General features: G+C 38.4%; 1 protein-coding gene across 1 annotated transcript in view; it reads right to left on the bottom strand.

Moving 5' to 3' along the window:
• LOC120515791 (RING finger protein 122-like) overlaps window positions 1–17256 on the bottom strand; it is a gene marked incomplete at its 5' end in the record, with an annotated part of 54934 nt that overhangs the window by 13281 nt on the left and 24397 nt on the right. Inside the window, 2 exons of the mRNA XM_039737139.1 lie at window positions 219–261; window positions 16024–16180. Coding sequence (XP_039593073.1) covers window positions 219–261; window positions 16024–16180 — 200 coding nt within the window. The remainder of the gene's footprint in view (window positions 1–218; window positions 262–16023; window positions 16181–17256) is intronic.

Genomic DNA, 17256 nt, shown 5'->3' with positions numbered 1-17256 from the left:
TTTTTTATATATTTTTGTATTGTACATAAAGCATTAATGCAAGAAATGTTTTTTTTCTTTGCCCAGCTTTGAAAATGTAAAGTTTATAATTATTTTAAAAATAATACTATGAAGAATTGATTTATACTGGCTGACAGTTATGAAGAAAACAATCACCAAAAATACAGTTTGCCACACTTAATAAATAATTAAATAAAGTGAGTACCATCTGACAGTACCTCATTGTATCCATATTGGTCTCTCTGGTTCTGCCTTCTCAGCCTAGAATGAAACAAAATGATTGAATGTCTTGACAAGTTTAACTAAACGTTTAATTAAAATACCATACCGATCAGTAAACTCAGTCTGATTTTAAAACAGTACACTGAGAAGATCATTTAATTAATTTTGTATATTTTTAAAAAGTAGATATCATGATTAGTGAAGACATAACTTTTACGGATATATCCATTTATCATTTGTATCAAATGTCAGATTCTCCATTGTAAAGGTAGGACAGGTAGTGAGTGTCCTGTATAGTAAACGGGGACAACACAGGACACAACAAAAGAGGAGGGTGACCCCCAGTGTGCTAGAGGATAGCATGTGTCCTTTACATTGTTTATGGATCTTGGCTGGTCAGTGGGCAGGACAAACTAATCCTGTCACTGTCCCTAACATTGTTTGAAGCTTGGAAGTGCCGGAGGGTGTAGAACCTAAGATGTGGAGAAGGAGTAGCAGGGACTGATGGTGCAGTACTGTGGTAAGTGGACCAGTCACCCCATGTGGTAGCCAGGGACTCTTACTTTGTAAGTGGGTAGGCCCTATGGGCCACAACATTGTTTATTTTATGTTCTCCATATTCAGCTTACACTTCCATATAGGAAAACCCTTCTTATTTTTACACATTTGTTTTTTAAGGTCTTTTCAGTTTTTTGTTTTTTTTTGTTTTTTTTTTTACTTTTAAGTTTGAGGACAGCTTGTGTGTGTCGTACCATAACACAGTAAACTCACTGAGATAGTTCCGAAGCGCTGAATATTTTATGATATGTAAATACACAATGGATTTTAAATATTCAGGATCAGTGGTTGCCAATACAATCAACGATGTTAGAACTTGACAGGCCCAAGCCTAGAGAGCCTTCTGGAAGTTAAAAGCTATCTGGCAAACCACCCTACCAACTCAACTCAGATATTTAATGCCTCATGCCTGTGCATTCTTCGTATGATAGCAAAACACAGACTCTGAGCAAACAAATCAGAAGATAGGACGCAACAAACTGCTACAAAATCATGCTAAATATAAAGAATACTGACCACATTCCAAACGCTGAAATCTACAGCCGTCTAAACCTAAACCCGGTATCAGAAATCGTCATCAAAAGGCAACCTATATGTTTAGGACACATAAGAAAGTACGCCTTATACAAACCATCAGAGAGGCTTGGAATGCCCAGTCGGCAGCCCAGTAACAACATTTGCACAGCACGTCACTAATATCATCAATCAGGATATTAAACTGTAACCAGCCAATCAATTTGTGCTTTGGGTAGCTCGTTCATGTTCCTCATAAACATACAGTGGAACTTCACGAACGTCTCGGAACACGTACAAATCGGTTTACGACCAAAAAGTTCACCAAACATTTGCATCTATTCACGACCACAGACTCAGTATACGAACAAGCCAGTTTCTCTTTCAGTTTCTGCGCGCCAATGATTTCCGCACTTGTTCAGTCTCTGGATTTTCTCTGCAGTCCTCATGGTCATATGAACACAAAAATCCTATGTGAACGAAACAGCAGAGTGTGTGTACACGGTCAACACTGGTGACACACTGACAACAGCTGAGGGGCAGAGTAAAGGAGGGTCACCAACTCCTCCAACACTCACTCGATACAGTCGAGTTTAAAAGTATAGCATTTACATGCTCGGTGCAGTACTCACAGAAAAGCTTTTATGAATTATAAGAAAAGTTATGCATTACACTTAACAGTTCCACCTCAGATAATGCACAATCTTGTTTAATCGGGGTGCGGATAATCGGGGTTCTACTGGTTTTATATAGCAATTTTTTAACCTACTCAAAATGTTTTACATGGACAGTGGAGGACCAATTCAATCACTACCAATATGCAGCACCCATGATGGTATGTCATTTTTATGCCAGTACACTAACCACACATTAGCTATTAGTTGGTGTAGGATTGAGAGATAGACAGTTAAAGACAAGGGGTTATTAAGTGCTCAGAATAGACGAGGCCATAATTGACAATTTAGCCAAGACATCGTTAAATACCCGATTCTTGTCAACAGAAGCCCAGGGATCTTTGATGACCACAGAGAGCCAGGGCCTCGGTTTTACATCTCATCTAAAGGACAACACCATTTTCACAGCAAAGTGTCTCCATCACTTCACTGGGGCACCGAGATCCACACACTGACCACAGGGTAACCACCCCTTATGGCCCCACCAGCACCACTTCCAGCAGCAAGTCAGCCTTATCCTGTACATGAAACTCATTGCTGCTCTCCAGCCCCATGATGTTTGTTAGTGAAAGAAGATTAAAATAATAATAATAATAAAAACATTATTTAGGTACCAACAAAATGTTTCAAAATCCCTCAACAGACCACTGGACCATTTATGAAGCCATGTCTGAGCAATTTTAATCTCACAATTACTTTTTTTTATTCTGAACTTTTATACAAGCCCACGTTAGAAGAGTAATGTTATCAGGGTCATAAGTTAAAGGTCATTATACTTTGCTGTCCTGATGGCCCCAATTCTCTTTGCAGATATAGGAAGCCCAGACTACTAGCCAGACCATAAAGTTTCAATGTTTGGTAAGCAGGACCTTAAGAACTCCCAATGGAGAAAGGTCTATAGCATGGTGTACAAGATCAATAAAGTTAGCACCAACTCTTAGTACATTTACAACATGAGGGGCTGTTTATATTGTAGGAAGCACATGAACTCCCCAACATACTCCCAGAAATCTAGTGTGATGCTACCTTACAGGGCACAATTTTCTACTACCACTATGCTCCCAGCAGAACTTACTTAACACTGCCTCAAAATAACAAGGGTCCCTTTATATTCCACATGGAATGAGTACAAAGAACAAGAAGCTTGATTAGGAAAATGGCTGCTTTTAGTAAAATTGAATCAACAAGCTAATAAAATAGCAAGTGCCTTGTTTTGGTTAGCAGCAGGAATTGAGAAACATTAATTGTATAACAAGTAAATATCTGCTCTTATTAACCCCACTGTGTCCTCAACCAACTGCTTCTTCGCAGTATTTGTTGGTGGAGCTCCACCCAAAACAGTTGCATCTATCTTAGCTCACAAGATGCTGGTTAAGACTGAGGTCTGCTAACTGGGGAAGCAACTGCATCAGGCTGAATTAAACTTTGTTATTTAAGCCAGTCCAATACTTTCCAAGTCTTGTAACATACATTATCACCCTGATGAAAAGTCCATTTGCCAATGGGTGCAGAACTACCATGTGCTCGACAACAAACAACGTCTAGCGGTACAGAGACATTAAGATATGGCTATAGTGCGACACAATATTTCTGTCTTTGCTTTGAGCATAGAAGACTCTTTTTATTCAGAGGATAGTTTTAACTTGTCAGAATTAGAATTTGTGATATCTAAAATGCATTTTTGACAAGTTAAAATGAGAATTTTATACATACAGTTCAACAGCAGATCAAATGTAGGAAACACAGAGATGGTTAATAAGTTAAACCAATTCTTTAACAGGTTTGACTATGCATTTCCAGTTTACCCACAAAGGTGTATGGGAAATCAGTGTGGATTAATCCCAGGTGTCCACATTATTCCGCAAGACTACACACCTCTGCCCACCATTATCCTCCATTTTCCATTTATACTTATAAATGGCCAACTGCCAGTGTCTCTGTCCTCATAAACCAACTGCAATGCCTTACGCCCAACATTCTGACAGCCTCTCAGCTACCCAGCACTGACCACGTGAAGAAAGAACAAAGGATATTCTTTGAAGGCAAAGCTGCCGCAACTGATGGTGTTAATCCTAAAGTGCTGAAAGAGTGCGCTGGCACACGTGTTTAGTTTTTCAGCGTATCTTCAGTCTGAGTCTGATTCTGCCAGCGGTTCCCACTGTATGGAAAACATCTTGTGTAGGACCAGTCTCCAGGATAGTGCAGCTGAAAGTTTTAAATGCCTACCGATCACTGGCTCTCACCTCACACTTTATGAAGACCTTGACAAGGCTAATATTGGCTCACTTACAACTTCTTTTAGCACAGCACTGGATTCTCTGCAGCTTGCCCACCAGGACCAGACAGTGGTGGACGATGCTGTTGTCTGTCTACTGAACAGAGCCTATTCCCATATGGAGAAACAGGGCGGCAGGATATTTTAACTTCACTAGTGCATTTAATACCATACAGCCCAAACTGTTGAGCTCTAGTCAGTGCAGCTTGATTTTACCACAATGTCCTGGAAAATGGACTACCTAACTGGTAGACCACAGTTTGTGAAGCTCAAGGACGGTGTATCGGGCACTTTCATGGATAGCACAGGATGGATAAGGAACAGTACTGACTTCCTGTTTTCCCTGTACACCTCAGATTTCAGAAACACTACTGAATCATGTCATCTGCAGAAATTTACTGATGATACAACCATACAGTAGTTGGACTTGTCATTGGTGGACAGGATAATAAATACAGGACACAAGTGAAGATCTTTGTTGAATGGTACAGACTGAACCACCTGTACCTCAACATCAGTTAGTGAAAGGAGATATTCATAGACTTCAGAAGGGTCAAGCCCACTCGGGCCCCAGTTCTCATTGATGTTGTAGATGTGATACCAGCAGACTAAATAAACCGATTAAAATGGCTGCTTCAATCATGGGAGTCAGACTGAAGGAAGTGAAAGAACAGAGGTCACTCACTCAGTAAGCTACTTACTATCATGGACATTGACTCTCACCCAATGTATGAGGGTATGGCTAAACAGAAGCACACATTCAGTAAGACTGAGCACTATGCAAGGTCGTTTCTAATCTCGGCCATCAGGCTTTATAATGAGTCACCCCTCAGCTAAGGTGGTCTTGTTCCCAGTGTGCCAAATGGTACTGAGTTAGTCTAGCAGACATCTTAACAGACAATAACGTTATGTGAAATATATTGTGCCAATGACTTGGCATCCGGCACTGCAAACGTACAGTATATGCAATTCAAAACATTTCACTTTGGAAATACCTACAACTCTGTATCATTACTTATAGATAATTCTTGTTATAGATGTATTTGTATCTTATTAACATAATTAAGATTAAGATATTTCTTGTTATATGGATATTTGTGCCTCTTTATGTCTGCTGTTGTATCTCTTTAATTTCCATTAGGATCAACTAGAGGGCTTCGCCCCCTGCTTGCTTTACTCGCCAACACCCCTGCCAGCAACTTTGCATCTTTGGATTTCATTTTCACCAAACAACAAAACTTTTAATTCTTACAGATAGGCCTCTTCATTGGGAAGAAACACTACTTTTCCCTGATGGCAACATGAGTTAGACGACCTACAAGTCTCCGACTTAAAGTTTAAAGCCAAACATTATCTACATACTTCTGTCATATCACCTGTGTCCATATATTCACTCTTTTTTTGCTTTTACCTTTTCATCAATATCGCATTGAATTTTGATTCCGTGTTTGGAATTACATCGTGACAACGCAACTTATAACTGCCCGTGAGTGAATATCGTTTCTTTCTCACTACACGAACTGTGTCTGACAATAGCATTCACGCAAATGAGAAACGATTGAACCGTGTGCGTGGTTGTAAATGTTTTAGATGTAGGCAGGACTTTTCCAAATCTCTTTGCATCTTGTCTTGTGGGGCTTGAAATTTTCTCTTGTGGGATTTCACTTTCACCAAACAACAAATCTTTTAATTCTCACGGATACGCCTCTTCATTGGGAAGAAACACTACTTTTCCCTGATGGCAACATGAATTAGACGATCTACAAGTATCCGACTTAAAGTTTAAATCCAAATAATATATTCAATCTCTTTTCATTGTTCTATTATTTCACCAAGCAATAATTTCCGTTTGTTTCAGCTAATGTGATCTTTACTATCATTTTTTTGAGACTTTTTTCCCCACTTCCATTATCTCTACCCTGCTCTGCATGTGTATCACGCGAACATTTTTGAGTTCTTTACAAAATTCTACTTTTTGATCTACTCTTTGTTTTATTTCCGGCCCCGGGCGTGGTTAAATCTCTTGGCACAAAGTCATGTCTCGCGGGACGTAAAAGTGTCTCTCTGAGAAAATCACGTCTCGTCTGTCTTCCAAAGACTTTTTTTATTATAATAGTGAGATAGTTTCTATCTAGCAATCCATCCATCAAGTATACAATTCAATGTTTACTACTGAAAATGTAATTTTAGAAATCTATAATTAATTTGTGACTCGTCAAACAATAATTATGATTGGTCAAACTAAGACACTTAAATATTATAACTTCTTGCCATATGCCAAAGAACATTTCCAGAGACTTCCTAGGGGAGCATTCAATCAAAAGATTTAATAGATTGTATTTATGCACTGCAGTTCATTGAAATTAAAAGGTACAGGTATGTACAATTACATTTTGAATTGTTAAAATTGTATTTTACATATTTAGATTAGAATTTTAATAAGTCAACATATAAAAAGTGCATTTTTATGACTGTGCAGTTATCCCCGCACTTTACCTGTGCTTCTCATTTCCAATGGAAGAGTGAAAATGACAGGTTTCATAAAGATTATAACAGGAAAGCTCAAAAGCTGTAATATTGAGGTTAATGGAATACCTTATTGTACCTGAAGCCTACTGTCAATCAAAATGAGTGCATCACAGTCCATCGTCTGAGATATGTAGAGCTCAGATAATGAGAGTCATATGCGAGCTAAGAGGATAAATAAAACAGCAGAAAAAGTCGAATAGTATTGTTTGCAAATTGCTCCAAGAATTACGGGGCTTCACAGGTCACAGCACTCCAGTCAAACATCCAAACAAGTTACTAAGCAAAGGAGAGTTTCATGAGAAGTAAAAACCATGAAACTTTATGCAAGGAAATTGACCTTTTATTGTATTTTGTTTTAGGCTGAGCTTCTTAATGAGTATTTTACTTGTCAAAATATAAATGTACAGTGCATATTGTAAATAAGAATTAGCTTAAGACATTACATGTTAAAATGGATTTCCAAACACATTCCAGTCCAGGACTTTTTTTGTTAATTATAATCCCTGCAACCTTCACATTTCTTAGGGTGACTAACTGCCCAGATCTGTTCTTGATACAGTTCTCTCTTGATGAAATTTCATGAAATTACACCACTTGATAAAATCTGTATCAGTTCAGCGCTGTGTATGCAAAGAACACATCAATCCCAGTACGTTGATAAACTGTACTTAATAAGTTTTGGATGAAATGTCTAAAAAGTTATGACAAAGCAAACTATAAATACACAGACTGAAAAGAACATTCACGCTAATCCTGAACCTGAGACTATTTTAAGACTGCTATCTTAGCCCTAATCTGTATTCACGTCCACTTAGAGTAAGTTAGGAATATATAGCTGAATGTAGTGTGACGCACATCGTCAAATTTACTTTGATGTCATAGCAATTACATTGAATTACATGCAGACAACAAGACTGCATACATGAGAAAAGGGGTACTGTTCTACCAACCAACCTTACCGTGAAGATCATCAAGACTAAATGTTTATGGACTTCTGGAAGCACAAAGAGACCCAGATCCCAGTTTGAAATGACTCAGCATCAAGGAAAACTATTTGCGGCTTTAGATTTCCTTGGTTACAGACCTTCTAGCATGGACCCCTTTGATACTGTGATCAAACAGAAAAAAGCACTAGCATGCATTTATTGAAGCATACTGGACCTCTTCTGTCAGCTTGATAGTACCACAGTAGTCAGAATGGCAGGCATATGTCTTAAATACCAGAAGGCACCTTATTATCTGTTATCGCTACATATTGGTAAATATTACTTTTTCAGTACGGTAAATTGCATAGAATATTTTAAAGATCATGTCAGATTAGGTGACCTTTGCAGCGATTTTCAGTCACAGCCTTCACTTAACATCTCTGTTAAAGCCTAAGCTCAGACATATGCAGGTAGATGAGCCTATGGTGTCCTGGATAATGGACTCCCTGGACAGCAGAACACAGTCTGTAAGACTCAAGGACTGTGAATGTGATATGGTTGAGAGCAACACTGGAGCAGCACAAGGAACAGTCCTGTCCGCTTCGCTCTTCACTCAGTACACCTCCGACTATACTGTAAATATAACACCGGGTCATGTCACTTGTAGAAACTGTCCGATGATTTCTGCACTTATGGGGTTTATTGATAACTGGGGTGACACAAAGTATAGGAGTCAAGAGGAGAACTTTGTTTCGTGATGCAGAAGGAATTGTCTTAAAATTAACATCAGCAAAACCAAGGAACTGGTTATTGATTTTCACTACACCAATAAGCCTCTATGTCTGGTCAGTATTCATGTAGTGAATGTATAAGTGGTGCACTGGTGCAGGTACATATGGTTTCACATCAACGACATGTTGGAATGGTCTAGTAACACAGAGGAACTATATAAGAATGTGCAGAACAGTCTTTTTTTACTTTCTGGTATACAAAGTATAGGGAAAGTATTGTTGTAGCTGTTGGTGAGTAAGGCAGGATCAAGCAGGGGTCAAATGCTTGCCGAAAGAAATCTCTCAGTCCAAAGGTTCGTTTTAAAAGATTTAGTGGAAATTCAAAGTAAACAGTCCACACAAGAATAAAAAAAAAAGGTTGTTACACATAGAATAAAAATGTCTCTTCTCTAAACTTAGATTTTATTGTCAAACTTCAGTTGTTTCTATACCTTAAAGATGCTTTACTTCGCCTTCAGTACGCTCTAAACGTACAGCACTGCATGTTCAATAGAGCACGTTAACTTTCATGCTATAGGACATGTAGGAACAGTTAAAAACAGTGTGCCCTCCATGCCTTATATACGGCAAGGCAGGTCACTAACGGAGTATAATGTATAGTCAGAGAGACAACAAATAGTTAGAATATATTAATTCATTTCAGCTTGTGGGGGTTGTAAGAACCTCCCATAGACTATGCACTAATATACAGGCAATCATTTAATAGAACATAAATAACTAGCAAATGGCTCTTACAATTGTAATCGTCCAAAAATTTGATGTCGAGATTTTGATGAATCTCGATGTTTTAGACCTCCGAGTCTGAAAATAGCACTTTTGGAATTATGTCTGTGCGTGTGGAAACACGATAACTTGACTATGCTATCACTTAGGTCAATCAAATTTTGCATACAAGTATTAGGTGCAAAAACGTGGATTTCTATCAACTTTTGGGCTATTTCTGTTAACAGTAAGTGGTACTTTACCTCTTATTCATGCAGCTGCAGAATCCGATTTATTCAACTTTACTTACATAATAATTGCTCAATATATTATTAATTTGATTTGATTTGTTGTTAATGATTCTTTAATGTACATAATATAATCCTTGTCTTGTGGTTTACTCTTCAAATATCCATCCCCATATCTGAGTATACGAGAAAGTCTAGGGGAGACCACTCCCAATTTTTTTCTTAGGGGACTGTGTTCCTTTAATGTGGCTAATGACATCCTTGTCATCGTCTACAACTCAGTGATGGCCGGTGTGAATTTCTATGCTGTGGTGTTCTGAGCTGGTAATATCACGTCAAGAGAGGCCCACCAAATTAACAAGCTAATCAAAAGGGTGGCTCAGTTATGGAACACACTCTGGACCGCCTGGTGGTTGAAGCAAAAGAGAGAATGAAAACAAAACTGAGTGCCATTATGAACAATGCTGCACACCCTCTCTTTGACACACTAACAACCGAGGACTTTCAGCCAACGAAACCAATAGCAAAACACCTGCATAATGTCTTATTGTGACAGGCCATTGTGGTTTATGTTCAAGCCATAGTGAGTGTGTGTGTCTGTGTGTGTGTGTGTGTGTGTGTGTGTGTGTGTGTGAACTGCATGCCTTTTTTGCCAACAGAACTAATACAAGTAAAATCTATTGCTCTGATTACAAACAGAGCACAAAACATAAACTTGAAGTCAATTTTCACAATTTGGTACTTTTTTTTAGCAATAAACAATAAATTAGACTTCTGATTATAAGAAAGATGCACCCATTAATGAAACTAATGGAGAAGTAACTTTTCAAAAATCAAAAAAAAAAATCAAGATTTAAATTATAGATGGCCTAGCTGAAACTAGCCAGCCAAACAAGATCAGCAGGATGCACTGGTAAGATGTGTTGGCAGTAAGCAATGCAATTAAATTCCTTTTGAGTCAGCTCAAGCTACAATCGGACAGTCAATCTCTCCTTAAATAAATATAAAGCTCCACACACACAAAAAAAAATACATATTATATATACACATGTCTACATAAATAACAGTAGACTTCCAGGTGAAAGCGAAATTCCACATAAGATTAGTAACAGGAGGACATGGTAGTGAAATGGTAATTATATATATCAGCTGTATGTGATATTTAAGTCTTAATGAAGACTTGCATCTGTTATTTTCAAAGCATACTTAACTAAGTTACACTGCTGGCATTTATTTTTAATGAAAACTTTTATATAATTTTTAAATAGATTTATCCAGTTTATCAGTTTGACAGTATAGCAAATAACAAATTTCAGATTTCCAAAAGATTAAACATTACAGAAAAATGTCTGTAAAGAAAGTAAAATGTTAAGTAATAGTTCACTTTCAGGCAATAACTTCATTGCTTTGTAGGTCTAACATTGAATGTATAATTAAACAAAGATAATGAGAAAATTCAACCAAACTGATTAAATTGAATAGAAAAGGATGAGACTGAATCAAACTGCGCAAAGGTCATCCAAACTAAAAGGTAAGTTTATAGAAAATGTGAAAGTGTAAACTTGTAATCGTCAATTCTTCTGCACCTGGATGGTCTCTTAGAAGAAGAAATGTTGTAGTAGACAGGAGTTTCAATATGATTTGTCTAAGCTCCACTGAAAAACCACAAGGAAACTGGCAAAACTGGGACCCAAAAAACTGGTGGCAGCAAAGTGACATCCCTTTGACACTGGAAGAAGTCCAGCACTGCTCTCTGAACTCACAGAAAACACTGGAACTCAAGAACACCCTTCTGTAGTATGCAGATGTCTTGTCAGAAGTGATCTTCATGGAAGAGTTCTGAAGGGGACACAAAACAAAAGAACTCACCTACATACAAAAACATAAGGACTGGGGGGCTGAAGACTGGCAGCAAGTGCTCTGGAGTGACAAGCCAATATCTGACATTTTTGGCTCAAACAGGAGGCAGCTTGTTCACAGAAAAGCTGGAGAGTGCTAGATGAATGAAAGTCTGCAACCAATAGTGAAGAACGGCAGAATTTCCCAACAGGTTTAAAGCTGCATTTCTGCATATGAAGTTGGTAATCTGGTCAAAATTAACATAATTCTCAAAGCTGAGTAGTGCAAGCAGATTCTCATTCATCATGCAAAACCATCATGGAGGTGTCTAATCAATTCCATCATCATTCTGCAGCAGGACAATGACCACAAACACATGGCCAAAACCATAAAAAAAATTATCTTTAATAAACAACCGTACACCAAACTACATCAGTGACCTTCTCCATCACTATATGCCTGTCCGCCCACTAAGATCCTCTGATTCTGGCAATCTTGTTGTGCCCCACACTAATCTGCACTCTATGGGTGACAGGGCCTTCAGCTGTGTAGTGCCCAGACTGGAATGACCTACCGAAATTAATCAGATCAGCTCACTCCATGAATTCTTTTAAAAAACAACTCAAAACTCATCTGTTCAGGAAGGCTTTCAGCTCTACTTGACTTTATTATCCTTCTGTCAGTTTACCTCCATGTCAAGATGCTCATGTAACCTCTGTGTGTGTGTGTGTGTGTGCTAGACCATCAATTATGTTGTCTGTTAGGCTTTTTCTCAGAATTAACTATCTTACTCTTCTTTATTTATTTATTTTGTTTAGTACAATGCTATATACTGTATACCCTGCCATTCTTTCTTAAACTCTGTGAAGTGCATTGGGCATGGGAAAGGTGCTATATATATATATATATATATATAAATGTATTATTATTATTATTATTATTATTATTATTATTAAGAGAACAAACAGAATTCTGCAACAGATGGTATGGCCTCCACAAAGTCCTGATCCCAACATCATCAAACTGTCTAAGATTAACGCGTCTTTCTTTGATGAATTCTCTGACTTAATGTCAATTTTAATTACTAACTATGACGCACTCTTAATAGTCAGTGACTTTAACTTTCATATCGACAATCAGTGTGACCAAAAAGTAAAAGAATTCATGAACCTTCTGGACTCTTTTGATTTGAGACAGCTCGTTAATCAGCCTACACATAAAGCAGGTCATACGTTAGACTTAGTGATTGCTAAAGGACTTAAAGTTGATATAAAGCAGGTCATTGATATTAGTCTATCAGACCATTTCCTTCTACTATTTAATATAGAAATAAAGATAGAAAACACTCATGAGAAGCATTTTGTTAAAAAACGCTTCTTTGACTCATCAGCAGCTCTAAAACTTACAAACATTCTAAGCAATCAGTCCATTTATAGTGCCAACTATAATAGCGAGGATAATGTAAATAGTAAGGTGGAAAGATTAAATAGTAAAATTAGAGCTGCTGTTGACATAGTTGCACCTGAAAAGACAGTTAAAAAATCTTCTAGTATTGCTATACCATGGAAGACCCAAAGAGTGTCTGATTTAAAAAGAACATGCCGTAGAGCCGAGTGTAAATGGAGGAAAACTAAACTAACTATCCATTATGAGATATTGAATGTTAAAATAACAGAATACAATAACACAGTCCGTCTTGAGAGGCGCTGCTATTTCTCTAATATTATAAATAACAATGCTAGTAATCCCAGAGTCTTATTTTCTACAATTGATCGTTTGTTAAACCCAGGTAACACAAAGGAATGCCCCCAGAATACTTCCAGTGAAACCTGTGAGAACATTGCTGTATTTTTCAATCAAAAAATTAATGATATTAGAGATAACATAGTATATCTCCCCAACACTGCAGAACCTCCAAAGCCCCGGTACTCCATTATAAACAAATTAAATGCTTTCACCAGGATAGATTTACCTGAATTACATAGTACTAGCCAACCCGCGGCGTACCATACGCCACATAATCAGGCCAGTTTTTTAATGATTTTTAAGCACAGGGAGAAAATTAACATTTGAAAAATCGGTAATGTAATAAATCAGCAAGAAAAGCAACATTGTAACAATGCACGGAACGAACCAACACACAATCGTCTGAAGTGACTGAAAATTGGCCTTCTCCTGCCAGACGGAGGGATGGGGGTGCACGACGTAGAGTGTGGAATGGGAGGAAAGGAGAATGACGTCCATTCAGCTCCATCCGTCATGCTAGTCTGCTGATTTCTCGTTCAGTATGCACTGCCCGCTCATGTACCCACCTCCAACTCGTCACTTGAGTCGCCGTCTTTACATAGTCCAGATGTACCTGTGAGTGACGTAGACTTTTCATTGCTCTGTGCGGATCTGGCTGCTTTTCTATATATAATCCACTAAGACACCCGGCCACGGTAGTAGCGAGGTGGGAGGGGGGTGTGTACAAAGGGATGGGACGCAACCAGTGGGAGCGTAGGAGTCGCACTTAGTGGGACTTAGTTTGCAGCCCAAATGGGGTTCAACGGCTTACCCACACTGGGTCGACACCCGCTCAATGTCATGCATAACTATTTATTGAATGCTAAACACTTCTGGAAAGACATGGTTGTCTAAAACGGGTTGGTGTGAGAATACAACAGTAAGTGAATGAAAAGACAGAACTCTGGAGAGAGCAAAATACAACACAATAGTGAACCCGCGGCATAGCAAACGCCGCATAACTATTTAATGATGGTTGAACACTTCTGGAAAGACACAGTTGTCTAAAAAGGGAGGGTTTGAGGATACAACAGAATGAGAATGAAAAGATGGAACTTTTCATTGCTCTGTGCGGTTTTGGCTGCCTTTCTATATATAATCCACCAAGACACCAGATCACGGTAGTAGCGAGGTGGGAGGGGGGTGTGTACAAAGTTCAGGAGCATCTAAGAAGACGCATGTTTGTCGCTGAAGCAAATTGATGCATGTAGTGTGTAAAACAGTTTGCTATGGTGCACGCAGGCGTGCGTCGTAACCGAAACCTCTTTTTTTTTTTAAAGACTGCCTACTTCATTGTGTTTTAACCTTAGTTGTAAAGGAATGTTTTAAGGACCCCATGGGATACCCCTCGGTTTTGGCTGCTTTTCTGTATATAATCCACCAAGATACCCGACCACGGTAGGAGGGGGGTGTGCACAAAGGATAGGGACATAATGAGTGGGAGCGTATGAGTCACATTTAGTGGGAATTCCACGGCTTGCAGCCCGAATGGGGTTCAACGGCTTACCCATGCCTGTCTGCGCTGGGTAGACACAGCCAATGTCATGCATAATTATTTATTGAATGCTAAACACTTCTGGAAAGACACGGATGTCTAAAACGGGTTGGTATGAGAATAGAACAGTAAGTGAATGAAAAGATGGAACTCTGGAGAGAGCAAAATACAACACAATAGTGAACCCGCGCTCAGACGTGCATGTAAACTCTTACCGCAGATGAAAGGGAATAACTGGGTGGTTGGTGAGTTTTTGCGTCCGGGCAAATGGGCAGGCAGTGTGAATGCCCTGAGAGCGTTGTAGACGCCGGCCGGTGAAAAAGGAGCGTTGGTGGGCAGGAAAACGTCTTCCGTGTTCCTGCAGGAGCATCTAAGATGATGCATGCTTGTCGCGGAAGCGAATAGCTGTATGTAGCGTGTAAAACAGTTTGCTATGGTGCACACGGTCATGCATCATAACCGAAAAGTTGGTTTTTAAAGACTTCATTACAAATCTGGAACAGCCTGCCAATAGGAATTCGCCAGGCTGATACAGTAGAGCACTTTAAAACACTGCTGAAAACACATTACTTTAACATGGATTCTCTTTAGAGAATCTCCTCTTTTTCACCACTATTATGTATACATACAGAGCTGAAGGACCCACCTAACCTCCTCATTTTTTGGTCAGGAGTCCCGTCTTCAAAACTGATTCCTTGAGGCTTTACTTTTTTTGATGTGTGTTAACTATTCCAGAAGTCACTATTTAACATTATTTCAGCAAAAAAAGCAGGCATTTTGAATGTTTTGTGCATACGACTGGATAACTGACATGAGATTTTTATTTCCATGGATGTTTTTTACATCGTTTGCCATTGTACAGCATTGGTTGTTGTTGGCTTCTGTTATATCAAACTTTTTTCTTTCCATTCTGAATGAAAACATGATATTAAATTTTATTTTTGTCTATCACTACAAATTACATAGGGTAAGTAACATATAAAAAAGTATTCCTTTAATTCTCGTCTTACTAAACACTTCAGAAAGTGTACAATGAGTTACATTAACAGAAAGTTTAAAGCTTACGATTTTTTTTCCAATGTCAAACACACTTAATGAAGGGAATTTTCAGCCGTCTCACATCTGACCAAGTGCTACTACTGATCTCCACGTGCCTCACTACTGGCTAAGCCACATATCTCAACATTAGACTTTATGTCGTGCAGGACATGTTTAAAGCAAGGAGTATTTTCACAGAAAACCTCGCAGCCCCCTTTTCAGAGCAGCAACAGCTAAGCATTATTTCACCCTATTATTCCACAAACTACCAATTAAATTCTACTGTCAAACCTCTGCTAATGACATTATAGCAGCTCTGTGCCTTGAGACAGCCAGATGAATATAAGCCATGCATGATGAAACTGAAAATTTGAAAACGCACTTACTTTGCAAAAGCAGCAATTCCCCCTAAGAATACTCCACATTACCTGAACAAGTAGCAGCAGAAAATCATGCTCAGCATGAAAATGAAGAGCCCAATGCCCAGGATAATGACGTAGATGTTTAATGGAAGGTCATAGATTCCTGGAGAAGTCATCTTACTGGACTTGTCAGAATGCTGATACGCCAGGCCACACACACATCCTGCAAACACACAACAGCTTTGCGTTATCTTTAGCTTTACAAGGGTGAAAAAGTTTATGCCTTCAAGCACCAGGAAGGAAATCATTGAGAGCACAAAGCACAGTAATGCCTTTTCAACCTACCTTTTTTGAAACACTAGTTTTTGGGCACATAATTAGAAATCCACTTTTTTTTTTTTTTTTAATTGAAAGTTTAGGGGTAAAAACAACAAAATACATAAGAAATACTAACACAGAGACCGAACATATTGCACACTGCTATGCACAACTCTACTCTATACGGTAGTTTTTTGTTTGCTTCTTTGCTGAATGATACATTACTTTCCATTCTTACTGAGGTAGCAAGCACAACCCAGAATTTCAGTGAACAAGTTATACGCAGTATAAGAAAGAAGACTTCATCTAGCAGTCCTGATTACTTTTGTGGACTGATAACTCACACTGCAGCTTTGCCCCTTTTCTTCCTTGCCCGCCTGTTTTGATTTGGATGCAGTCCGACTCGTTTTTAATAGTTTTGTGGGGAGGGGATTCGATCAACCAAATTTCATAACTACTTCTTTACAATGAAAAATGTTTATAGGAAATATATAAGCAACTGTAGACAGTATTTTTCATTTTCCTAATTAGGTTTCAATATCAAGTTGGTTTTATAACTTTAACTGCAAAAACACAATAACATTTGTCTCAAGGTCGCTAAAGTAGCTAGAACAGGCCTTTAAGCTGCTCTGCTAGTGGGATTAAATCCTCCATGATAAAGACACAGAGGAAAGGAAAAAGGATAAAAAAAGAAACTTGGAGGCAACTTTTAATGGGGCATTAACTTTTATACAAAATTTCTTACTGTAAATAATTAAAATGACCCTAATGAGGAACAAATGGGGACCTAAGAGCACACAGAGATTGGCAATGCAGAGGTGGAGGTATATATTACTGTGTCTTAATTTGACTTTTTACTTTTTTCTGTAAAGGAATTTGTTGGAAGTTCTTTAAGTGCAGTTAATATTAAAGCAGCCCTAGTCATACAACAGACAGTTCCAAACATTTTAGACATTTGCATGTTGATAAAAGTGGTGTTTT

The sequence above is a fragment of the Polypterus senegalus genome, chromosome 1 (assembly GCF_016835505.1).
Source record: "Polypterus senegalus isolate Bchr_013 chromosome 1, ASM1683550v1, whole genome shotgun sequence".
In the NCBI taxonomy this organism is placed as follows: domain Eukaryota; kingdom Metazoa; phylum Chordata; class Cladistia; order Polypteriformes; family Polypteridae; genus Polypterus; species Polypterus senegalus.
This window is presented reverse-complemented; position numbering and strand designations above follow the sequence as displayed.